Source organism: Copidosoma floridanum, unplaced genomic scaffold, assembly GCF_036245765.1.
Source record: "Copidosoma floridanum isolate Cflo_tuat_1 unplaced genomic scaffold, Cflo_Japanese_pri ptg000021l, whole genome shotgun sequence".
Taxonomy (NCBI): Eukaryota; Metazoa; Arthropoda; class Insecta; order Hymenoptera; family Encyrtidae; genus Copidosoma; species Copidosoma floridanum.
The window spans coordinates 30,915,788-30,942,103 of record NW_028321898.1 but is presented as its reverse complement, the minus strand read 5'-3'; the positions used below and the strand labels follow the sequence as shown (position 1 = coordinate 30,942,103).

General features: G+C 35.8%; 7 protein-coding genes across 7 annotated transcripts; 3 read left to right on the top strand and 4 right to left on the bottom strand.

Annotated features, from left to right (window-relative positions):
• Positions 1–704: 704 nt before the first annotated feature.
• Positions 705–3,362, top strand: LOC106647679 (juvenile hormone esterase-like). Its single transcript, XM_089594859.1, has 10 exons — positions 705–1,016; positions 1,131–1,262; positions 1,331–1,487; positions 1,553–1,941; positions 2,013–2,169; positions 2,251–2,405; positions 2,485–2,632; positions 2,716–2,845; positions 2,919–3,009; positions 3,078–3,362. Exons 1-10 carry the CDS (start codon positions 825–827, stop codon positions 3,360–3,362), a joined length of 1,836 nt encoding a protein of 611 aa, XP_089450985.1. The 5' UTR covers positions 705–824.
• A 777-nt stretch (positions 3,363–4,139) lies between these two features.
• Positions 4,140–7,110, top strand: LOC106646345 (juvenile hormone esterase-like). Its single transcript, XM_089594324.1, has 10 exons — positions 4,140–4,357; positions 4,425–4,571; positions 4,669–4,822; positions 4,891–5,282; positions 5,343–5,499; positions 5,571–5,725; positions 5,802–5,949; positions 6,054–6,183; positions 6,255–6,340; positions 6,405–7,110. Exons 1-10 carry the CDS (start codon positions 4,154–4,156, stop codon positions 6,587–6,589), a joined length of 1,758 nt encoding a protein of 585 aa, XP_089450450.1. The 5' UTR covers positions 4,140–4,153; the 3' UTR covers positions 6,590–7,110.
• A 1,470-nt stretch (positions 7,111–8,580) lies between these two features.
• On the bottom strand, positions 8,581–11,568 carry LOC106647761 (autophagy-related protein 101-like). The gene is made up of 3 exons (XM_014364291.3): positions 11,096–11,568; positions 10,820–10,978; positions 8,581–10,227 (listed from the first exon to the last, which is right to left on the bottom strand). Exon 3 carries the CDS (start codon positions 10,213–10,215, stop codon positions 9,559–9,561), a length of 657 nt encoding a protein of 218 aa, XP_014219777.1. The 5' UTR covers positions 10,216–10,227; positions 10,820–10,978; positions 11,096–11,568; the 3' UTR covers positions 8,581–9,558.
• On the bottom strand, positions 10,886–12,371 carry LOC106647678 (autophagy-related protein 101-like). Its single transcript, XM_014364182.2, has 2 exons — positions 11,715–12,371; positions 10,886–10,978 (listed from the first exon to the last, which is right to left on the bottom strand). Exons 1-2 carry the CDS (start codon positions 12,369–12,371, stop codon positions 10,886–10,888), a joined length of 750 nt encoding a protein of 249 aa, XP_014219668.2.
• A 1,270-nt stretch (positions 12,372–13,641) lies between these two features.
• LOC106647780 (kinesin-like protein KIF23) lies at positions 13,642–17,507 on the top strand. Its single transcript, XM_014364314.2, has 9 exons — positions 13,642–13,807; positions 14,094–14,837; positions 14,911–15,448; positions 15,526–15,630; positions 15,707–15,789; positions 15,879–16,009; positions 16,081–16,436; positions 16,519–16,926; positions 17,015–17,507. The coding sequence occupies exons 1-9, from the start codon at positions 13,797–13,799 to the stop codon at positions 17,225–17,227; spliced, it is 2,589 nt and encodes an 862-aa protein (XP_014219800.2). The 5' UTR covers positions 13,642–13,796; the 3' UTR covers positions 17,228–17,507.
• A 139-nt stretch (positions 17,508–17,646) lies between these two features.
• Positions 17,647–20,124, bottom strand: LOC106647802 (ras-related protein Rab-22A). The gene is made up of 3 exons (XM_014364343.2): positions 20,013–20,124; positions 19,327–19,454; positions 17,647–19,237 (listed from the first exon to the last, which is right to left on the bottom strand). The coding sequence occupies exons 1-3, from the start codon at positions 20,053–20,055 to the stop codon at positions 18,755–18,757; spliced, it is 654 nt and encodes a 217-aa protein (XP_014219829.1). The 5' UTR covers positions 20,056–20,124; the 3' UTR covers positions 17,647–18,754.
• A 299-nt stretch (positions 20,125–20,423) lies between these two features.
• Positions 20,424–22,276, bottom strand: LOC106647677 (galactose mutarotase). The gene is made up of 8 exons (XM_014364180.2): positions 22,213–22,276; positions 21,917–22,153; positions 21,693–21,838; positions 21,380–21,610; positions 21,134–21,304; positions 20,957–21,060; positions 20,631–20,877; positions 20,424–20,531 (listed from the first exon to the last, which is right to left on the bottom strand). The coding sequence occupies exons 1-8, from the start codon at positions 22,274–22,276 to the stop codon at positions 20,424–20,426; spliced, it is 1,308 nt and encodes a 435-aa protein (XP_014219666.2).
• Positions 22,277–26,316: the final 4,040 nt, after the last annotated feature.

Below are 26,316 nucleotides of genomic sequence, written 5' to 3'. Positions count from 1 at the left end.
AGACAACTGCCACCGTGTGATGATCCAATGACTGTGGCGTTAATAGTGTCACTATCCGTAAGCAAAATTGTTGTTTCTTAAAACTTGGCTGTAGGCAAAGCTAAGCAGGAGCGCAATGTGACATCGCAAATGTGAATGATACTATACAAAATACATTTGACGCGGAGCAAGATGTTTTGTGATATTAAAAATATGTAAAACTTTTACGTTATTATTATTGTAAAAATTGTTACTGATGTAAATAAAATTTTAAAATATAATCAACTCGACTGCGCAAGTGTTTTTCGTTTACCGTTGCGATCAGTACGTTGCATAACAAAATTGAACATGACTTTTCTTTCTTATTGGTAATTTTATAATATGCAAGAACGTTGTTTTCAATATTAAAAAATTTTTTTTTCCAAAACTCCTCTGTTTCATTAAGTAATTAAAAAAAAAAAAAAAAATCAAATTAGGAATGCATCATAGTCATCGTAATCACTGATATAAATGCTGGAGTTTCTCATGGTAATTTCTGTAATTCCTGATCAATTAAATGGTAATGAACTTGTAGAAACAGTACAAAAGCTTGTTAATGTATTAAGGCCTTGAGGATTATTTATGAATGTAGTAGATAATGCATAATCGGCATAGATAAATTTGCGAAGTAGTTGAAAAAGAAGGAGCTTGTTTTTTCAACCTTGTCTGAGTATTAGATCGGCAATACTGCGGTAAAGAAATAAAAATCTGACTTGTAAGCTTTCGATGAGCTGTGAATTCACAAAAAATTGTGTTACGGACTGGGATTTCATAATTACCGTTGTTAAGTACAGTAATAATTAACTATGAAATTCCCACGAATTGTAGTTTTAATTTTTGTACTTACCCTCAAAGTGAAAGCTAACTCTCACCCGATACAAACAGACAGTGGCCCTATCGTCGGGGAAGTTTTTTACACTGTGACTAAATCAGTACCATATTTCTCATTTAGGGGAATCCCATATGCCGAACCTCCAGTTTTTAACTTGAGATTTCAGGTAGTTTGAATCAAAATAATAAATTTTTTCATTGTGCGATTTCAAAAAAAATTTCTATTGGCAATGTATAAAAAGCAGAAAATACGCAATGCATTAAAATTTTCTTTTTTCCAGCCTCCTAAGCCAAAAAAACCTTGGAGAGAAACATTAAATGCAAATTCGGACAAAGACAAATGCATTCAGTCAAGCAACAAAAATATCTCCGGTTCAGAGGACTGCCTGTACCTTAACGTTTACACGCCAACCGTAACTATGCACATATACACCTGTTTATAAATCCTTCAGCACCCACACCTCGTAACGTTATTTTTCAGAACGTAACTTCGGAGTCAAGTTTAAAACCGGTAATAATTTGGATCCACGGCGGAGCCTTCACTACCGGTTATGCCAGCAAATCTTACTACGGGCCAGATTTTCTCATAGAAGCGGACGTCGTTGTCGTTACCGTGCAATATCGGCTAGGACCATTAGGTACATCGCACGGGTTGGACTAAAAATGTACAACAACCAACACCTTATGTATTGTTTTTGTACAGGTTTTCTAAACGTAAATCACCCAAGCGCTTCCGGAAATAACGGCCTCAAGGATCAGAACTTGGCTTTGAAGTGGATCCAAAGGAACATCCGCAATTTCGGAGGTGACCCGAACAAAGTGACACTGATGGGCCAAAGTGCGGGTGGTGTGGCGGTGGATCTCCATAAGTTGTCAAACATGTCAGCTGGTTTGTTCCAGCACACAATTTCCATGAGCGCATCTCCTCTTTGCACGTACTGGGCGTTCCAAAGCAATGTCGAAGCACGTACGCAAGCGTTCCTGCTGGGCTCTAATCTCGGCTTAAAGACAGACAACGAAGAGGAATTGTTAAATTTTCTGAAAAACGCCACAGCCGATGAAATCATCAAAAAAGCTAGCGAACTACCAGGGGTAACATTAATTCATACTTATTGAATTTTCCACAAAATTGTAAATTGATTTGTTCCTTTTCAAATGCGTAGATTCCCTTTAGGCCAACGTTGGAGCGGGCCGATGTTGCTCCGGACGAACCAAAGTTTTTAACCGAGTGCACGCCAAAATTGTACCACGAAGGACGTTACAACAAAGGCCCTCATATGATGGGTTTCACATCAAACGAAATATTGTTTCTAGCTAAAAGTAAGTGCAGCTGTTGATAAACACTTTTGTTTTCCACAAGATTATATAATAACAGTAGATATCACAAACCATCTGCTTTAGGTTTGGATGATTTGATACAATATTACAAAGATGCCGTGAAATCAATTAACAATAATACTTTACTGAAAGCCATTCCGATCGTGTCAAAAATCATATCCATACCGTTTGAAGGAATCGCAGAATTAAAAGAAGCAGCTTTCTCTGAATTAATTGAGGTATATATGTAAAGAGAAACAAATTTTTTTTTTAAATATTATGGAACTAGATTTGCATGTACGACTTTCTTTTTTTCAGGAATTATCGGACATTTATTTTGTATCGGGGATCGATATGAAACAAAAGTTGCTTTACAAACACAACAACGCTCCAATATACTATTACCATTATCTTTTCAAATCGTCGCAATCCGCTCATAAATCTGCAGGCATTAAGAATTTGGATGGTAAACGCGCCAGCATCTTAAAATTATAAATTCGTGTATTGCGTGTTGTATATTATTATTACTTTTTTTTTTTTTTTATATAGGAGTTGCGCACGAAGATGAATTGCCTCACATTTTTTACAGGCCTCATTTGGACATTGATATCTTCAGTCCAAGAATTACAACTATGAGGGAAAAACTTGTAAAATTGTTCACGAATTTCGCCAAGTATGGGTTAGTATTTCCACAGATAAATATGTAAAATACCATGTTGCATTACTGATAATGAATTACTTCGGGAAAATAGAAATCCTACGCCAAACGCTCAGAGAGACACGTTGTTGGAGGTCACGTGGCCTGACTCTGGTAGAAATGGAAGTCATTTGAAACTCAATGAGGTATCATCATTGTTTTATCATTATAATTAGAATTTTAATCTTATAATTAGTATCATGTTTGGTTATAGGTACTCGTTGCCGTAGGACATCGTCCAATAAGTGCACTCGCTGATATATACCAAAAATTAGGTTTCAGTGATTCTAGTATTTACAACGACTGTGACAAAAGTGTCTTAAGCGACATAATAAATGGCATAGCCAATATCCCCGGAAAGGCTGCAGAAGCAATTTCGGATGCCAAGGACACTGTAGGCAAAGTAACGGACGGAATTTCAGATGCCGCGGAAAAATCCGTTGACAACATTGTAGATACTGTTTCAGATACAGTAGGAAAAATTCCAGTGATCGGATGATGATGGATGGAAAAACTGTATTGATAATTTTTTTTTTAAATTATTTTTCACAAACTGTTTTTATTACTCTTTACCATTATACCAAAAATAAAAATGAAATGCAAATTCAAACGATTTTCTAAAGGCAATTATTTTATTAAAGTAAGTAATACATTTAAAAAAAATGAATATAACTTCTTGGTCTGTTATAATAAAAAAAAAAAAAATAAAAAAAATAAAAAAAACGATGAAGACTTTTATCAAAACATGTTGTGAAGAAGTAAAAAAAATTTATGACGTTGAAGAAACGTGATTAAACAATAGCATTGCATTTTTTCATATCTTAGTTAATTTTAAGTATGTAAAGAGTTAATTCAAGTGTTCCGGTCATCTATTGAATTTTTCATGAATTTTTTGCTGTTTATATAGGTACGTGATCCGTAATAACACATCACGTTATTTAACGTGAAATTCATTTAAAAAATGTTAACACAATATCAGTTCACACTTTACGATGTTATAAGTTATCCAAGATTATTTTAGAAAAGGTTAGTTGAAGAGCTCGAACAAAGTGAAGTGTTTTTTTTTTTTTTTTTTTTTTTGCAGCTAGAGGAAAAAATGTTTGAGAAAAGATTTCTTTTACAACGCGAAATATAAAATTTTATGACTCCGGAGAAACGTGATTGAACAATAATATTGCCTTTTTTACGAGTGCACACAATATTGTAATCCAAAACCAGATTATTTGTATTTATAAGTACGGTAATTCCTTGCCAAAAAGAGCATTACTATTTGATTTTTCACTACAAACCATGGCTACCACCACGTTTCTTTCGATTTTTACCATTTTGATTTTTCCACTTTTTGCAAGAGGAAAACTGTTACTACCAGTAGTGCAAACGAATAGCGGCAAAGTGGCTGGACAATACATGAAAACAGTATTGGGAAATATGACGTACAAAAGTTTTAGAGGTATACCGTATGCCGAACCACCGCTAGGGGAGTTGCGATTTAGGGTGAGCAAGCACTTTATACACGTAATTATTCTTCATTAATGTTTGAAAAACAAGTATTGATCTTTAGCCACCCAAGCCGAAAAAACCTTGGAATGGCACATTTTTGGCCCTCGAAGACGGTCCCACGTGTATCCAACAGGATAGGAAAAATAATAACATCGTCTTAGGATCGGAAGACTGCTTGTACCTAAACGTCTACGTACCAGTAATTAGAGCAAGTATCAAACAAAAAAAAAACCTTTACGTAATTTTTATTACTTTTTTCTTATGACAATATGATTATATCGCAGTCGCAGTCAAAAGGGGGCCAGAAGCAGAAACAAGAAGAAAAAAAACCAGTTATTGTTTGGATCCACGGAGGGGCTTTTACTACTGGCAACGGCAAAAGCACATTCTACGGTCCTGATTTTCTCATCGAGACCAATGTCATAGTCGTGTCTATTCAATACCGCCTCGGCCCGTTTGGTATATGTTTTATCAAAGAAACGGTCCTTTAAACATATTGAAGTACTAAAACTGTATCCGTTGAACAGGATTTTTAAACATCAACCATCCACAAGCTACAGGCAATTGCGGCCTCAAAGATCAAAACGAAGGGTTGAAGTGGGTTCAACAAAACATTGAAAATTTCGGAGGTGATCGTAAAAAAGTGACCATCCTTGGGCAATCAGCTGGAGGGGTCTCCGTCGACTTGCAAGTGTTGTCGAGCATGTCCACCGGGTTGTTTCGGCAGTCGATTTCCATGAGTGCTTCGCCTCTTTGTATCTACTGGGCTTTTCAAAGTAACGCCGAAGCAGAAGAACGGGCCTTTCAGCTCGGCAAAAGGCTGAACCCCGGCCTCGATAACAACAAGGACAACTTGTTGGCAATCCTCAAAAATACTCCCGCGTCGAAAATCATCGAGCAAGCAAGCCAATTAGGATTGGTAATCATCGTTACAAATGCAATTGTACATCAAGTTTGTCATTCAATGATTGTTTTTTAGATCCCATTTAGACCTACGTTGGAAGACAGTAGAATTGCACCGGAGGAGCCGAAATTTTTAACCGAGTGCACTCCAAAAAAATACAAACAAGGGAATTACAACAAAGGGCCTCACATGATGGGTTTCACACTGAATGAGATATTATTTCTAGCCAATTGTTGGTTGATGAATATTTTTTTGACACGTAAGTATTTAATGAACGATGATCACAAGAATTAATGTTTACAGCTCCTGACGAATTGATCAAGTACACGTTGTTAGCGCCAAAGATTATAAATACTGTCATCCCTCTGAGCGCAATTCCAGCAATGATGACAATCGTATCTTTTCCAGCTAAAAGTCTAGCAAAAGTAGAAAAGATTGCATTCATGAACTTGATTAACGTGAGATATTCGATTAATATATTTTGGCGTATTTCACAATAATCAACCAATCAAAAGCAATTGTTACTTTATTTAGGAACTGTCAAACCTATACTTTGTAACGGGAATCGATAGAAAACAGCAACTTATGAGTGAGACCAATCAAAATCCCATCTATTACTATCGTTACTCATTCCATTCGCCTTATTCTGCACACAAGTTTGAGGGCATTGAAAATTTAGATGGTGAAATAACTTGAAATAATATTTTATTACAAAGATGTGCAGTTTTATTGATACTTTTTATTTGATATTTGCGGAATTGAAGAAACTGATGAATCTTTCTTTAGGAGTGGCGCACGAAGACGAGTTATCTCACTTGTTTTATAGGCCACAATATAACATTCCACTTGATGATCAAAGGATTTCACTTGTGAGAAGAAGACTAGTAAAAATGTGGAGTAATTTCGCTAAATACGGGTACAAAATATTACCAAAGATTAAAAACTGGTTATTGATTGTTACGATTATTAAAAACAATTTTTCTTCAGAAACCCGACTCCAGATGGTCCTGAGGATTCTTTGTTGCAAGTGACGTGGCCGGACTCTCGGAAATCAGGATTACATTTAGAAATAAGTAATAAAAAAATTTATAACGTAATTAAATTAATGTAAAAAAAACTAATGATCAAACAATTTAGATGACAAGCTTGAAGTCGGTGATCGGCCGACCAATGCCCAAGTGAGGTCGTTCGAGACGATTGGTTTAGGGGAATCATCAATATTTAACGACTGCCGAAGAGGTCTACTAAACAACGTAGTAAATAGAGCGATTAACGTTCCTGGCAATTTGATTTCAAATGTCAGAACAAACATATTTGGGTAGTGCATTTGAACAACGTACGTAAGCGGAATGCAAATAAAAAATTCAATTATTTAGCCAACTGTATTTAGTGCCGGAAATATTTTTATTATGTCAATCCATTTTAATTTTTAGAAAACGACCTTCGTACGGTTGCAATTATCGTGTTTTTTTAAAATTTTTTATTTAATGATTTAAAATATTTAAACTATTAAAATTTTAAAAGTAATTAAATAAAATTTTTTTAGTTGCAAAGCATAACTAATAATACAGGGTTTATTATCCAATCAAACCAGCTAATAAAAATGTAAATTTTCAAAGTAAAAAATTAAAGGTTAATTTTTTTCTTCCTAGTTTTAAACTAAAACTGGTTTTTAAACAACTCTTAGATTGACTATAATCCAATGATGTACAAACGAATAGGTACTGGTGAATTACAATATTTACAATTGTATTTAGTACATAAATTGTAAACTTTGTATTTAAAGAATTTTCTGTATTTAACCACTAATTAATAACTCAATAAGAGATATTTTCAAATAAAAGGTAATTTTTTTTTATCACGTCAGATATTACGTCATGACATAAATTTTATATATATGATATGAGTTACCAAAAATAAAAAATTCACGATCAGATCGAGTTTAATGGCGTGCAACGATGAAAGTAATATCCAGATTTATCGACTCTGAAAAAATTAAACTTAACCTTGACAATAAAAAAGAGAAATATACGCAGTAATATCGATTTGTAAATTTTTTTTTTTTTTGTTCAAGGGTGCACATATACCACGCGTACGTAAATTCAGCTAAACAATGTAGAGATGCTGATACTGTTCAACTAAATGTTTTTACATGTACGTATTGGCACGTACAAAAATTTATACTCCCTAAATAAAGCAACATAAAACTATCAATTAGTAATACTTTTGTAGGTTTTATGGAGATCCAGCAACTAATTAGCAGCAGTTCCTGAGGTGTCCACTTACTTTTTGTAGCTACTTATTTAAGGCTCCAAAAAAAGTTTGACCAATTTTCTTGCAAGTATCAGTAGATTCAGCTGTTTTTCCAAGGAAATCAGGCAATAAAAGCCGAGGACGTAAATTACAGAACGGATAATGAACTGATTTTTAACTTTTACTACGTGTGTGACATGTCTACACATGCCGGATAAAATTATATTAAACTTAAAAAGGCCAGATAGATCATTAAAATAAATCGATATGGCGTTTGGTAGTACCATAATTCACTAGTCAAAAAAATCACCAGATTTTTAATGCCACTCGTTGGGAGTACATTCTGAAAGTATCATGAAAAGTTCGAAGCAAATATATTTTATATTGAATTTGCCAAAAGAAAAAAAAAATATTTCACTCTTCAGTTATAAAAAACTACTTGTTTTTGCGTTTGTGTACAAAATAAAGCAGATTTAATAATTTGCAAACATTCATGATTTTTTAAATTATACATTTATCGCGTTATTTCTTTCCTATTATGAGTAAAAACGGGTTGTAGTTTTTTTTAACAAAATTTATTATTATCAAAGTGTTCCTTAAACGTAAAGGACATTTGTTTTTTTTTACCGCTCGTATAATAAATTCATACATATACATATGTTTGCATTTGTGTTAACTTATCATTATATATAATGTTAAATTTGTTTTCGCGTGATCGTTTATGATGTAGGAGAAAAGTTTTTAGCTATATTACAATTCTATTCTTTTGTTAACCTTTTTACAAATATGCCAGTGTCGCTATATATTTATTCATTTTACGGTAAAATTCGACGAAGAATCTGTTTCAGTGATTCTCGGTCACGCACTACATTATATATATATATATATGCGTTGTTTTAATGATACAGTTGTTTAACTTGATCAACGCAAGCTTTCTAATATTAGGAGATCAGTTAAATTTTATCTTTTGTTAATTTTGTTACAATAATTCATGCTGATGCATGTATGTATATACATCAAAACTAGTTCAATTATCGTTTTGCCAATAGTATAAAAATAATTCTTTTTTTTTTTTTTTTTTTTGTTAAGAACGTAGTGCAAGCACACATAATACTTGTACTAGTATTCCATAAATTTCATCTTAACGTATTATCTAAGCACCCCATAAAAATCAACCAAAATAAGGATTAATTCATAGACGTTAATTTTAGCAATTCTGGCAATTTTAGCTTTTTTGAAGTAATTACTAAACTAAACCACACGTACATTTAAACTGCAAGAAAAGTTTTTTTTCACATCGCACAAATAATTCAAATGTGTATACTCTTTTTACCATTAAAATCAATTTTGGGCCCACTTGTAAATTTTTAATTATCACATGGACATACTACGTATTTAGTTGTATGAAATTTTTTTAAGTCCCCATATTTAAATTCATGAAACTGTCCATCCTATCTGGATGAACTCTTTGCCTTCAAGTTTTTTAATTCACAGTTCAACAAATAATTCAGGCTTTTTTAATTTTTACTTTATTTTATTGAAAAAGTTATTGCTTGCCAAAAAATTGTCTTTCTTACTAGAATGTGCAAATCTTTAAAATATTTTACGTAAAGACATAGTTTTCTGATGTGCTTTACTTCTTTACAAGATGTGAATGTGTACTTTAAAAGTGAGTTTTATGATTTTATTAGCAAAAAATCTTTGCTAATATATTTCTGAACAGTTGCGAGATTCAGTTAGAAGTTGAATATGGACCTTCTTTATCAACTTCTCAAATATTAGTTTATTTTAATCGTAAAATTAAAAAACTTCAAATATTAGACCATTTAGGTAAAGAGTAAGTTGTGATCAATTATAACTTAAATTATTCAATACTTCTCTTGTTCATGTAGTGATGTAATCTTTAATGTGGGCAACCAACAATTTCAACAGTAAAAATAATGTTTAAGGACTTACTTTAAGTTGTCAACCAATCAATCATGCTGTGAAAAATTGTAGGGGTTGATAAAATTTCAAACGAAGCAAACGTGACGCGTGACTAAATAGACAAAGTCTCTTTTATGAGCTTTTTCATAGTATTGCTCATGTTGCTACTTGACGGCCCAGAAGTTGAGAATGACAGCTTGAAGAGATATGGCTGCACATCTGGATAGCTTGTATCAAAGATGAGATCCAACTCAGCTTCGTTAGGTATTTTGGGCAGATAGTGGTGGCGATTCATGAAGTCGGTGATGCAAAGAATCTTTTCTGTCAGCACATCCCCGACTTTTTCACGGCACATTTGTCTTTCGTGTTCAGTGGCTAGCTTGATCAGTTCCAGCCTGACTGTCCATACTTCCCAGGGTATGCATTCAGGAGAGAAAGGCCAGTGATTCTTTTTTTTCTGGAAAAACTCGAGAGATATCTGTCCAGAGCCCGGGCTGGTGTTGGAGCGCAGGGCTTCTGAGAAACCAGAAATCTCACGCCTGATGGTCTGGTCGAGAAGCTTGGATGAACAGCAGACGTACGTGAAGTCGATGAAGTTACAATCGACGTCTTGGTAGCCGATCGCTCCAACAGAATAGCTACCCTCCTTTTTGTACTTAAATTTTCCGAGAGTTCGGTGAAACATGACTGTGTGGAAGATACTAGCTACTGCCTCGTCTACTTGACGTCCCTCCATCGACAGCTCGAACATCTGTGTGCGCGCATTCATTATGAAAGATAACTGAAACAATAAAGCAATTTATTTTTAAAATTTCAAAAATTCCGTACTTATCAACTATATATCAATCAAAATATTAACCGAAAATGTATAGTGGATTAGTATTTTTTAGCCATTAAAAATTTAACATTTAAAATTATCAAGTAAGATTGTGTGTATCACGCCAAATAAAGGAAATAATGTTCTATTTATCTCACTGATTCTACACTATATTTATATATAAAAGATCTTTAATTAATGCAAGCTAATGTCTTTGTTTCTGGTACCAGTTACATAATCAATAAAAAGCTTTGTGTAGCAAAAGTATTTATAAAAAGATCTCACGAATCACACAAGCTATCCAATTTAAATTCTTATGTGTGTCGTTTATCAACTCTATAAAATGTAAATACACTCTGGTAAAAATCTTGACAATTAGACAGTGTCAGTCGAATCAATAACAACATCACACTACTCAAAACTACACAAACTCTTCAGTTTTGAAAAAAATGTTTCTATTCTTAACAATAGATCTTAGATTGGTACACATGTAAAAAAAACAATGACCAGCAGCATATAGCAGGTAGAAGCCTTGACTCATCATTTGTCTCCTTACCTAACCTCAGATCAGTGCCTCAGGAAAACAAGGCATTGCAGGTTCATTGACACAAAATCCAGTGATTCATTCTCTTTCCCAGCCAACCTGATTACTTTCCAATCCACGATATCCTAGTTTCTTCGACTGTCCAGCTTTTAAACTCTTGGACTTTGGCCTCTGAAGTCAAGAAAAATAAAGTCATCAGATCATACTTGGAGCCAATTATAACTTTAAATCGATCAAAAAGGCAAAAATCTGGTGAAATACACTAGTAGATTAAAAGGCATCACTAACCCCTTGCAGCAAGATGGATAATCTAGGTCGCTGAATAGGCCCTTTCGTTCTTGTTGTTTCTTTTTTTAAACTTCAACTCACTGTGCTCAACTCTTTTTTCCTTTTTTTGCACTCCTATTGCACTTCCCCAAACACCTCCACCTGAAGGCGCTCCATCCTTACATTTTATATGTGGACAGTTTACTCTCGAAGACGACGTTACGTTACGGACGTAAAGTGGAGCAGAATTTTTAGTGGCGTACTGGCATATAAATATTTTCCTCGCAACTCTACGATGCGACTGACGCGCATTTGTCGGTAAACAAGAGCAGCTGTTTTCTTGGTATAGGTATACATACGGATTATTCCACGTCAAATCGATCAACTGATGAGTATACATGGTGCACCACACGTAAACCATACATCACACAAGCTATTTTTTATTCCAAGAGTAAAAGTCGGTTAAAGTCACGAAAGTAAGATTTTTCCAACCAATAATCAAACTCAATCGATTAAAAAAATGTTATAATAAACATGTATAAACAAACGCACAAGTGTATTTTTAAATCCATATAATATATAAATGTATTGTAATATATGTCACAAGAGTAAGAGATTTTCTTCAATTGGGCCGCAAAACCCTTAGCCGCATTGCCAGAGGCGAATCGATCCCATGGCTGATTTTGAAGAGATACGGATACAGATCGTCGCCAAAACTCGCATCGAAAACCAAGTGAACCTCGTCCCTCTTGGGCATCTTGGGCAGATAGCAGTCGTCCGAGCAGGTGAGCCGGGATACCGCGATCAGGCGCTCGCAAAGAGCGTCGCTGACGTTTTCCCGTAGAATCGCTTGTTGGCCACAAGACCTGGACGCAAGGCTGAGACCGACGTTGACGCTCCACCGTTCCCAAGCGACGGGCACGTTGGTCCGGAAGAGACTCATCATGCCCACGACGGGCCTCTTTTGCAGAAACTCCAAACTGATCTCCCCTGTGATCGTTTCCGTCGATTTCGCCTCATCCTGCGCCGAGTATAACTCGTCAGCGAAACTGGTGCTCGCTGTCCTGACCGTCTCGGCCAGCCTCGGGGACTCCAGGCGCGCGTAGCTGAGATCCACAAAGTCGCAGTCTACGTCCTCGAAGCGCTGGCATGCCTCCCGGAAGGTTGACTCCGTTTTGTAGCTCAGTTTGCCCACTGCCCGGTTTATGAAGATCGTGTGGAAGATGGCCTCAACGCACTCGACAACCTGATTGCCGGTGTGTGTTGTCAGCTCGAGACGGTGACTCCGCAGGTTCATGGTCTTATACTGCAGCGTTGCAAAATTTCTTACGGAAACTCTCTTCCTCGTTCACTTCTCCCTCATTGAGACAGAAATATAACAGAGTACGTGCGATATACTTACTACTGTTTTTTCCCCATCTATTACTTAAGCCCCCCCTCTTTCAAAACTTTTCCAAAATTTTCCAGGCTCACAAGATAAGAGTGCGCCATAGTATATAATATTTATATATACTATATATGTCACGTGAAGAGTTTTCTAGTAAAATTTCTACTTTGTGCGATTTTATTTATATCATTACCGTTTGTTTTTTTCCGTTGAATTCATGTTTTATGTGATTATATACTTGAATACAAAAATTATATTATACATTATGTAGGATAAATAATTATATTCATACGGTATTTCGTGTTTAAATTGCAGTATCGTATTGTTTCATACATCTAAAATAGAGTTTACCAATTTCAAGGTGCAAGAATAACGGAATTAATATGTTGCAGAAATGTATGTTTTAGCCGCGTATCCACAATGTTAATATCTATGTATATAACTATATGATGATCGATGAGTGTAAAATGTATTATTTACGCATTATCACAGTAATATATTATGTTATATAAAAATACCTGCAATAATTAATATCATGATGAAGTATTATTGTGCAATGCAGCCGCAACATCGTCTGAGACTCAGCCATATTTATTGCAGTCGGTCCGATTTTGCAGCTATCAAAAGTATGATTTACTCGTTGACCTTTCAAGTGTATGCTCACAAATTTTCTACATCAAAACTTGAAAACATCGAAAGATGGAGCTCTAAATATTTACGAGCATTCGCTGATTTTCTACATATATAGTAGTTTTTGCAGTTGGCACATACACCTTCCAAGTGAGATATGTTGAGTAAAAGTTGGATGATAAAAAAAAACCACGATAAAAAATTTATCATATGATGGACACGTTCAAAAGTACATTTTTCGCGCAACTCAAGTAATTTTTTCCTGTTAGAAGTTCCTTTCTGTTTTTACATGTACGCGAATTACCGAACCACCTTACACTTGTGGTAGAAACTGTTCAACTTAAATTCTTTTCATTTTTAAAGACAATCACAACTTTCAAATCACGCGCGTCTAACCATACCACGTGACCTGACGCAAAAAAGGCGTCTGCGCTCATGAGAGCGCGGCATTTTGCGAGTTTTCACGGCTTCTGATTGGAGAGTCGTCGAGTTGAACTTGTCCAGAGACGCCTTTCAAATTTTCGAACCGCTCTCTGGCGCTCTGCACACGCCGATGTCAACAAAACATACAACTGTGATGGCGAACACGGCCGTTGGAAAATGAGTAGTTGGGCTAGTTATTTCGACGATTTTTCGTTTCGCGAGTGATTTTCCAATACGTAAAAGAGTGCATTTCGTCCAATAGATCGACTACCAGCAGCTAAAATGAAGTCTGCGTGAGTACTCGTACACTTTAATTCATTAAAACCATGTAACGACATGATTGCTGTGCTCAGGGGTAAAACGATACGCTTGCCCACATCCGCATTGTAGCATTACCAAGATGTAATGGCCCTTTGGGGACTAATTTATGTTTATTACACCCAACAAGTAACCTCTTTCTCTTCGCTGTCTTTGATTCACTCCAATCTCATGTCTGACTTCGATTCTTTGCTCTCTCGTTTTGTTTATAAGTGTGCCCGTTCGTTTAAAAACTTAACTGATCCTACTTGATTGTTGCAGGCGGAAGCAGGCCCCGCCTTCGGCACGCAAGCTGGGGCGTCCGAAGCAAAACAGCAACAACATGCTGTCCAAGGACCCAGTGCAGGTGTTTTGCCGTCTACGGCCTATGCCGTTCATTAACGATGTTGCCTGCATGAAGGTCATCTCGGACACCACTATTGTCATTACTCCTCCAGAGTCTGCTATGAACTTTAGGAACGGACAGAAGGAGATACAGACTACCTTTACACGTGTTTTTAATGAAAATGTGCCCCAGAGGGAGGTGTTCCAAGTGGTGGCACTGCCACTCGTGGATAATTTGATTCACGGCAAGAATGGATTGCTTTTCACCTATGGAGTGACAGGAAGTGGCAAGACCTACACCATGACTGGAGAAAATAATGACAGTGGGATCATGCCCAGGTGTCTGGATGTTATATTTAACAGTATAACCAATTATCAGGCCAAAAAGTTTGTCTTCAAGCCTGACAAGCTCAACGGCTTTGACGTGCAAAACGAGACCGATGCCATGGTCGACAGGCAGAATGAGCTTCATGCTGTCATCATGACACCCAGAAATCCCAAGACTCCCAGGCGCAAAATCGATAGCGATAGTGACAGTGACAGAATAATAGCGAGAGAACACGATGAGTCGGGAGTTATCAATGTCGATCCTGATTATGTGTATGCAGTTTTTGTCACATATGTTGAAATTTACAACAATAGCGTGTACGATTTACTCGATGAGGATGAGCTCAGAACAAAGTAAGTATCGAAAGTAATTTACGATTCATTTCTTTTCTTACTTGGATTCATTTAATTGTCCATCATTTTTTAGGTCTCTACAGAGTAAAATAGTACGCGAGGACGGCAATAAGAACATGTACGTTCACGCGGTAACGGAAGTTGAAGTCAAAAGCTCAGACGAGGCCTTTGAAGTATTTCAACGCGGTCAGCGTAGAAGGCGCGTAGCACACACGGCTCTTAACGCTGAATCCAGTCGATCGCATAACGTGTTCACGATTCGCCTGGTACAAGGTCCGCTTGATAGTGACGGTGAACAAGTGGTCCAGGACAAACGAGTCGTGTGTGTTAGTCAACTGTCGCTTGTGGATCTTGCTGGTAGCGAACGCACGAATCGCACGAAAAACACTGGACAGCGTTTACGCGAGGCTGGTAATATCAACAACTCTCTTATGACATTGAGGACTTGTCTTGAAATACTCAGAGAGAATCAGATGCAGGGCACTAATAAAATGGTACCGTATCGTGACTCCAAGTTGACTCATCTGTTCAAAAATTACTTTGATGGTGAGGGACAAGTACGCATGATCGTCTGTGTGAATCCTCGCTCTGATGATTATGACGAGACCATTGTAAGTAAGCTCAATTACTTTTTGTTCAAGAGACATGTATTAAGTTTCTTTAAAATTTCGTTTTTTTACTACTGCAGCAAGTTATGAAATTCGCGGAAATGACACAAGAAGTGCAAGTGGCCAGACCTACAGTAACCAAGTTAGATCTTGGATTCACTCCTGGTAGACGGCAAGCAAATAAAGTAAGTAAAAAACAAACAATCGTGTATCTCTGTATCACACATTTCATTATATTTACGTTTATCTTAATTTCAACAGATATTCAAGGAAGCTCGTGCGCGATTGGAAAGAGAACATCCAGAAGCCGCTAGTCTAGATGTTGATATAGGCCTTGTTTACAGGTATTTATTTACTCCATTGCCATATTATTATTTATGAATTTTAGCTAATCTTAAAGATTGTATTAATTTTTTATGTCGTTTGGTTTTAGTCTCGGAGCACAATTCCCAGACTTTGATATAACGAGTCCGCATAACGACCAAATTATCATGAATTTGATAAACTTTTTAGAACAAAGAATCAATAAGAAAAACTTATTACGCGCTGATTTAGAGCAGAAATGTGAGTTTTATTTTTTAATAGTTTGATTTGTAAATAGGTAATGTCACTCAAATAAATTTTTTTTTTTTTAGATAATGATTTCAGAAAACTGCTTATGTCGGTAGAACAGGAAAACATGAATTTAAAGGTCGAAAATGCATCCTTAAAAGCTTCTAGCACACAACAGAAGAAAAAAGTTGCTGCACTAGAAGGCCACTTGTGCAAAACGGAGACTCAAATCGACAGTCTACTTCGTAAACTAAATAACGCAAATGACGCCATCAAAAGTCTTCAACAAGAAATAAGAGATCGTGATATGGCGCTGAATCAGCGCATGATCGACGAGCAAATGGTCAAACAAAAATACACCACGAAAATGCACCAAACATCTGAAAAACTTAATCGTGAATTCGAGCTGAAATTAAAAGCTCAGCGGGATCGAATTCGGGTATTTTGTTTTCTTTCTGTAGACGTACAGTTTGTACATTCCATTTAATTTACTCTTTTGACTAATGAAAATGCAATTTAAGAATCAAATAAGGGAGAAGGATGACAAGCTGCGACTCGTCAAGCAGATTCTAGATAGCGATGATCCTGGCACGATTCCTGTGATCAAAGATTCAAACGACGAGGAAACTCAGCCTCAGCACCAGCCTACTCCAGCGAAAACTCCTGGACGTCAGGACGGTCGTTCGCGTAAGGACAAGGTTGGCGTGGCTAATTTGCGTTATAGGCGCTCTCAAAGTGCTGATCGATGGGTCGATCACAGGCCTGGTGCCTTGGTGCCTGTAGGTACTGTGCTGCAGCCACTAATGAGGCGGCGAAGGAGCATTACTAAGCTCACCAGTCCTAAGGAAATCACAGATGGTGCCTCGAAGTACTGCCTAACGGCTCAGAACCACGATTCTGAGGGCGAGCTTGAAACAAAACTGTACAAGGTACTTTGTTTTAGTTCTAAAAGTCAAACAAAAAATATTGTTCTCCATTCTAATGTTATCATTTCAATATTGTTTTAAACTTTTAAAGGCTGACATTCTGCCAACGAGTGGTGGAGGTGCCCAGGTGGTATTTAACGACGTGGAATGCCTGAAGCAACTGTCACCAACTGGTCAGCGTAAACGCAGCGCTCCGGAGAACGACGACAAGGATAAGAATCATCATCACGTTGGCACAGATTACGTCAAGCATTGCGCTAGTCAAGGAGTGACGATAACAACATCAAAGAGACTGAAAAAGTAATGAGCGAATTTTTTTTTATTATTCTGTCTAAGTATGCATATCAGCGTCGTTGATGCGTACTTATGTATTAAATACGTACTTATAATGATGGTTATATCTATCAAAACGGCCTATTTTTATTCAATAATGACTTTTCACAACTTTTCTAATGTAAGTTGCTTCTTGGTTATTGTATTATTTTAATCATAGTTTTCTATGATATAGCAAAAAATACAAATGAAATTAGTGTTTAAAATAACATTTTAAATTGTAATAAAGTATTTATATACATAGCTCGTAACATTAGTTGTATCTTAAATCATCACATTACCATAAATCTAAGTTTTTTTAAATGTAGACAAAAATTCATGGCATGAAAAAGTTGGTTTTTTGAGTGAATTTTTTTTTTTATTAACTACAATATATTTATTGTACACAATATTGAGGTATTACCTTCGTAGTCTCAACAGACTTTTCAGTTTTAACATAAATAACTTTGTCTTAAATTCTTATAATATCAAAGTCGAGGCTTATAGTGTACCAACTGGAGTACGACAATCGGTATTAGTTCAGCTTAATTACTGCTTCTTAGTAATCTTCAAAAACTTACCTATTAAAAAAAAATCTTACTCTGTATATTCCATTGATTCTTAGCATTTGTCCTTGATACAGCACCATGCGGAAACTTTGTATACATAATCGTAAAAAAATATCACAAAAGCCGCACGTTATTATTGGTCAGGTACTTTATGCCGTCTTTACAAAATCAATACTTTTACAAGTTATTATTCCTTGCAAAATGTATGCCGGCTTGAATTCACGTAGCATTATCGACAAATGCTACATTGAAGCTCATCTACATAAATGCTATACATCTGTTAAGTATTTCATTTTCAGTTGAAGTCGTCGAATTCGACAAAAGCTGTCAGTCTTTGCAGAATTTTAGCTGGCTACAAGATAAAGTAGCTTAGCAAACACAATTTTCAAAGGCACTTGAACGTTTCATCTTGATTGAATAAATTTCATCATATTAAATTTACATATAAAGCAGATAAAAAATTCGAATCTCGTCTAAAACGTAATTTATCTATAATAATAAAGTCTTTCAAGATTTAAAAACTTGTTGTTTGAGCTTAAAATTGAGCAACGCGAAATTTAACTATGTCAACCTTAGAACTATCAAACAAATTTTCAGCCATGCCATCAATTAAATTCAGAAGATTATGAGTTGTCAGTTTAAATTCCATGATTTAACATGAAGCAAACTAGTTTCCCATTCATTGTTTGTACTATTCAGTTCTGTTGGTATTATTATGCATTCATATGTACGTACATAATTGAATTGTGCTATTTTAGTTTAATATTTTGTTGAAAAATTGTTCATCCATGTAAAACAGAAAAAAATATAACTCACATTACGATAGAAAACTGCTGGCTGTTGTAAAAAAAACTCAGGCTTCTAAATGTTTGAGTACTTTTTGGCATATTCAAATATGACATTGAAGCTGGTTGAAAAAAAAAAAAAAAAAAGAGTATTAATACAAAAAATCAGCAGCAAAAGTACGGCTTCTCATGAATGCCATGAGCAATGCTCGTATTGAACACTTCTTCGCTGAGAGGCACATCCGATTCATTAATAGACGACTGACGTTTCTCGTAAATTTTCAAAGTCTTGATGATCTCATGATCGCCGGTGAGGCGTAAAAGAGACATGGCAGTGGATATAAACACTTTGTCGACACCCTCGTCGTTCAAGGCTGAAACTTCAAAGTACGAGGCATTTATGCTCTCAGCGTACCGCATACACTCCTCCGTGTCCACGTTCCTTTTGTAAGCTAAGTCAACTTTGTTGCCCACGAGAACGAGAACCATTGATTCTTCCACGTTACGTTTGAGCTCGATTACCCATGATTTTATGGCAGTAAATGACTTGTACGACGTTATATCGAATACGAGGATCGCGGCGTTCGAGTTTCGGTAATACATGGGTGCCATTGAGCGGAACCTTTCTTGGCCGGCTGTGTCCCATACCTGAAGTCACAAATATCACAATTATTATTTCACGTTTCACTGGAAAGCTTGATAAAACATTTTTTAAATAAAATCCCAAATGCGCTTACTTGCATTTTAATTCTTGCTTCATCCAAATTGATTTTACAAGTAAAAAATGAGGCGCCTATTGTTGGATTGACATGGGGGTTGAACGTTTTATTAACATATCTGTTAATCAAGCTGGTCTTTCCAACTCCTGTGGAAAATCACAATTGTTAATAACTAATCGCTTGCAACAAGTATATAAATAAGTATGTAGGACAGCATTATGTAAACAAACATTGGGCACATAAGTGGTTCTCGAAAGTTCATACACAATAACAAGTAATTTTTCAATAGTAAAATTTTTGTAATAATTCACATAATCTCTTTGACAGAGGGTCGAAAAGATCTAAACAATAAAGTCGACTACTGTTAACGACACTACGAGCTGTACTTGAAAAAAAATGTGTGCACATCATGTACGAGTTTTACCCTTAGGCCTTGTGTTAGAGATACCATCGCAGTGATGTAAACGATATAAAGAAAAAATAATAATATCAGTAAAAACATTTTAACCAAGGTGCTTTTGTAAAACACGACTCGTACATTGTTTTCGTTTGAAGAATAAAAAAAAAAGCATTCAATGACAACTGCGTTCAATATATGAGTCATTAATAGGCAAGAGACACACTTGTTCAACGACAAACTTCATGTTTTGTTATCGTTTTATTCAAGAGTAATATATATCTTTGCTGCACATATATCGTCTTACCTTGAGAGCCAAGGAGCACAACCTTTCCCTCGACGAATTTCATGTTTCGACAAAAACATCAGGAACTGGCTTACTTGTAGTTTCGAATGTTTAACACTATTTTCCCTCAGGAATGAACGCCTCATAATACCTCATACTCCCCTGACCCCTCCCCAACTCCCCACACGCACCCGCATGAGAGAGAGACACACATCATTAAGGCGGCAAATTCAAAGTTGAGGAAAAGCAATCGCGAGGTAATGTTGATTGCTCAATCAACAAAACAATATATATAGTTGGATCGAAATGATAATTTGAGTTTCTTTTATTTGGCAATGAAGATCGTTGCCGATCTCTCGGATGGGACATCGGAAAAGGCTAATAATCGACCACAACACCTCATCGCAACCATTGCGAGGACGAAAGATCAGTTCAGCAGTGTATTTTGCACTCGGGCGAGTCGAGCTGGACCCCGAGTTTGTACACTAAGTCGTGGTAGTAAACTTGGCCCGGCCGCAGTACCGCGCATGGAAAATGCGGCTGAAAAATCACATTGTACACGTGCGTGCACCATAAAAATATGTACGTATAAAAAAGACGACCAAAGATGAGAAAGAAAAAAAAAAAGAGCCAACTCACCACGTTGACAGCATCGGGGTAGTTTTGCGGCTGGATGCTCAGCGCGTCAAACTTTGTGTACTGAGCACCGCACTTGCCCGGTATGAACTCGAGGGGCTTTTCGGACTCGCAGTCGCACTCCTCCCCGCACTCGTACGAGCTCAGCTCACTCGACTCTGTGTCCGTGACGTACGTGTTCTCGTAAGGTGGGAATCTACCGGCTGTGTACAACTGCACGCCCGGCTGGTCCGAGTAAACTTCGAGGAATCTGGTAACAAAAAGAGCTTATACTTTATTGTTTCATCCTGCAGGTACTTATTCATATACGTATGTTGTATATGTACAACCTGCCGCTTGGCTCGTGAAAGACTCTAGCGACGAACAAAACTTCGGGCTGCGAGCGCCTCGCGAGGACGCAAAAGTTGTGCTCGAAACCTTTGGATCCTGGAACCTTGTCGTTACATGGAAAAAGCTCAAACAGCTGTAATGGTCACGTTTAGCCTGGAAAATAAGGAAACCCATACTGTATCAATGACGTCTCCGAGGAGCTTCGGTACCCGCAGATCCATTATCGTGCCCCCGACGCCGCGAATCGTTCCGATCGGTATGGGCGGGTCATCGTTCGAATCGGCAACCGTCCAACGATCGCAGTTCAACAAGATCTGATGTTTCCTCAGTTCCGCCTCCCCTGCGCACTAACATGTAACACCACCGATTTTTTCACCAGATGATTATTCAATATGATGAACAAACCAGAGAAAAAGGATTACGTGTCCAGCCAAATTGAACAGAGATCCGTGGGACAAGTTGACGACCGTTGGTTTGGAAGTGCTCGCCCGGCAACTGATCTCCAGCCTGTTGTCGTTCGTCAATTTGAACTTGAGCGTAGCGAGCACCGCGCCCGGGTAGCCCTCCTCCCCGTCCTGGCTCAAATAACTCATCACCACGCAGCAGCTCTCGTCCACGTGCGACTCCCAGACCCGCCGACCGAACCCGTTTGTCTATTGCATGCACATATGCGATTACCACAAAGTGTGACATTATTGGCTCTTGCCTTGGAAGTCACATGTATAATATACGCACTCCACCGTGCAAGTGGTGCCTCTTCGACTCGTTTTTCGTCAAAACGTAATCGCTGCCTTTCAACTTGAAGGTACCATCCCTTATGCGGTTGGCGCATCTCCCGAGGACGCAGCCCACGAACTGATTCAAGGTGGGGTCCAGGTAGCCTAAACCGAGTAACGGCCGGTGAAAACAATATACGTTGTTTACCGATCAGACAGACGATATATGTATAATGTATGTACCTTTCAGGTCGTCGAACCCAAGAACGACGTCGGCAACGTCGCCGTACTTATCCGGGCACTTGACGGAGACGATGGTCGCGCCCCAAGTGATGAGCTTCACCTCCATGCGGTTGGAGTTTGTCATCGTGAATGATTTAATGGTGATTTGCTCGCCGTTGGGCTTGCGAAGGGAGTCGCCCTCGCCGTACGCGGAGCAGAAACTCGAGCCCGGCCTGATCGACTCGCTGTCGCAGGTTTCTTGAGCCCAAAGCCGTGCTTTTACTTCGAGATCTTTGTTTAAAAATTTTGGTGCTTACCTGCAAATATGTCGCCAAAGTCTTCTTCGACGACATTTATCTTCTTGAAGGTGTACCGGGGCATGGTGGGAGAAATAAATAAATTTTCGAGGTTTTTATATACAGGAATGGGCTTGTTTTTGGTTAAAATGTCACATTTTTTTCAAGGCCTCGTGTGTGTTTATTGACGATTGTCAGATGTTTTCGAAATTTTTCGATTTATATATTAGGGGAAACAATGAGTAAAAAGCCTTTTATTTATGGCGTGTTATTTGAAACTGTTAGTTTATTCATAACCAGTTGCGGCCTACAATTCGCGATTTCAATATTACAATCATCGTGTATTAATTTATAGTACTATTTATAATTTGTTTGTTTCATTTGTTCGCCGTACAATTATTATTTATAATTTTAATGTACAATACATATATGGAAAAATACACGAATTTTGCAGGTCCAGTTGCAATATATGCAGGTCAGACAGACAACGCTTTGTCATTTCATTATTTTCCTTTTCATGATTTTTAACATGTATATTTCGCGAGTTTAACAAAATGTCGGTATGGTTTTTTCGTGATTCGGCTAAAAAATTCAAACTAGAGGTACTTATATAACAAAAGAAATGTGCGTGGCACATCATTTCCATTCCATCGTCACTTTGAAAGTATATGCAAGAGAGGAAGAAAACTCTAACAGGACAAAGCATTTTGATCATAAAAAACCATCATCATTCACATTATTATTGCTATTATCATCATTATTACGTATCTACATAAGTATTTTCATGTCAAGATGTAATATAAAAAATTTTTGTAAATCAGCTAATGCATAAGTAAGAGCATTTTTAAATAACACGTACGTTCCATGTTTTGGGTGCCTCTATATTATGTTGTTGTAATATTTAATTTTATATCTTTTGATTATTGGTAAAAAAAAAATGAATGGAGAATCGTATCATTCTTCAGAATAAGTATTTCAAATAATAATAATAATGATAGTAATAATAATAGTTACAATTTTTGTTACATTCGAAATGCAGATGTATTCATTGTCTTCAATAATAATTTATTTATTATTATTATTTTTTTGTTAATAAATATCTCACATGTTTCATTTGACAAGGCGTACAAATAAAAACGTTTACTCGCTCACAGTGCACATGTACATAGTGAACACATTGCATAACTGTATTTATCAACTTTTTTTCATCTACTCTATAATTTCAATAGCATAAATAAATAAATAGGTTCACCCTAAAGCTCTAAATACGCGCCGTTAGAATTTTCTTTATTATCTTAGTTTCTTCCTTTTTTTTTCTTTTAGATTATATTGGATCCCCTCGTTACACAATTATTGTAATCATATTAAATTCTTTTTCTATTTTTCTTTCGCTAATATAATGACAAGTCCACACGTGCTTGAGATTTTTCTCTTTTCCTGCGCGTTTTTTTCTTAGTTACTCTTAGTAAAAGTGGGTCGATTTCTAGTTATTTGGATTGCTGATTATCATAGCTGATGTGAAATCTAAAATATTACTTTGTCATCAGGTAGTGTGTGAAAAGTAGTTGTTTGTCTCAAGAAAATCGACGATCGATTCGAAACTTATAGCTAAACTTTCATGTTGCATTATTTTTCTCCTCGCAGTTTTCATACTTAACATGACTATTTCTTCTCGTCTGTCGTCGAATATATTTTTTTTCCTTCCAAATTATATTATATATTGGTGTTAATTTGTTTTATCTAATTTACATGATTCTCCTAATTAGGTGTATAAAAACTAATAAACATTTTCATATAGTTTTGTTGTTTTATATAAAAAACCTGTTTGACATTTCGAAATAACAAATACATAATCGAATACAGTTAGCCATAGAGTTAGTAAAAAGATATGCACTACCATCTAATTTATTTTTTCAATTTTCTCACCGAGAACATACTTTTTTTTTTTTTTTTATCATTCAGTTGTTAAAGTAATTTTGAAAAAGTTAAGAGTTTAGTTTGCCACTTTGGCAACTAGAATATCAAAATTTACTATACTATCAAAAAGAAAAAAAAATAGTACCTATAAATTACGTCATTTTTGCTTTTACATTTTTTCATAAAATACAGCCAACAACTTTGTCAAAAATATCACCGATAGGTGATAAAGTTGTTGCATTTAAAAAATTTATCATAGTACAAATATCCTATATCGAATTAAGCCATATATATTCAATCGTTTTGGTCGCGTCGTATCGTACGAATTGCACAAATTACAATAAGCGATTTTTTAAATACTCATTTATTTTTTCGTTCAATTACCACAAAAGCATCCATCATCTTTTCACTCTGCCAACACGTTCTAGGTATATGTATTTTGCTAAGCAATTTTATAATAAGCCATTCGATAAATAATAAATTTATCGCATAATATTCTAATTTATCATTTTCCTATATTTAATGTAAGTACGTTGCACTTTGAGTGTTAACAAAAATAAAAAATCTATTTGAGAATTTTTTACTTTACAAAAAAATTTTACGGTATGATTTACGGTCTATTAAACAATGTTAATTAGAAAATTACCATAACATCTAGACCTTTTTTTTTTTTTAGTATACGTTAACATGATTGATTCGTGAGGTTAATAAATAATATATTATTTAAGCATTGTGTTTTAAAATAAATATAACTGATATAGACTAGCACGGGTGGCAACAAAATTATAAATAAATAAATTAAACTTTGTAAAATCATGCATGTAACTCAAAAGTTAATTTTTTGGCTGCCGAGCATGTATTCGTAAAAATTATTAATTTGTCAACAATTCATTATAATAGCTAATATATATTTTTAATGATTGTTAATAACATAGACTACCGTAAGAGTTTCCAAAAAAGAAAATCATCTTTTTCGAAGCATTTTTTCTAAATTTTGCATACTTTCTTATTTGTCTAATATTTTGGCCAATCGTATTACTTATCGTTTCGAAAATTTTACTAGTACCGCAATTCTTGTCCCTTCAATCAGTACAAAGACCAAAAGAAGGGGTATTTTTTGTCCTAAAATATATTTCTCATCCAATTTCCATAGTCAGTCATTTAGGTTGTTTGCCCTAAATTGGTGATTTTAAAAACAATCAAGACAAGTTATTAACGAATCGGAATTTCTTTGGCATCAATTTTCTTTGACCGTAAAATTATGGTGGGTAGAAAAAAAAAAAAAAAAATTAAACGGTTGTAATCCATATTAATAAAGCTATACATTTATGCAGATTAACCATAGATATAAAAGTATTCTGTAACATCGATAGCTTTTCTTAACATTATTTTCAAGGGTATACGTATCACGACTCAGCGAATAAATTTTAATGAAAATTATAACGTTTAAACTTTCTTAACAGTACAATGTAATAATACCCATAATTTTTTCGCTAATGATACATGCTTATTATCACGCTAATACACATATATTCGGATACAAAGAAATATAAATTATCCGAATTAAATAAGTTGTTTTGCTATTTTTTTTTTTTTTCGCAGGAGGGTTTTTTATTGCATGTGATTAATAAATAAAACAATTTATTAATTTTTAGGAGTTCCAAGCATTCATGAAAGTTGCTAGACTTATTTGTAAATAAATAACAAACAAATTCATAAAAGTTGGTAAATGCTCTGCTCAAAACTCTTTCGAAAAAAAAAAAATTTTTTTTCAACCAAATTAGTTCTGAAAAAGCGAACGAGAACAGCGTTTGCATTGCATACATGTGCATCGATTTAGTTAAATAGCACAAAATACTGATGCTTACCCGTATGTACACATTCAACTATATTTCAAACGAATGATAAACAGAAAAATAAAAACAAAATCGGCAAAGAAACACGAACAACATTTGTGCGACTATATCTTGATTGTATGTACAATTAAATGCTAACTAATCGTCAAACATCGCATTTGTATGGTAAATATTGGGAAAAGATCCTTTTTACGCAATACCGATTTCGCATACAGTTTCAACAACAATCGTTCACTTAAAATTTGTTCAATATAAATACTGATTACCAATGAAATATCGTTACTCCGATAATCCAAATTTATTACTCCTTCTCTCCACAGCTTAAGCTTTTACGTACACATGTTACATGCGC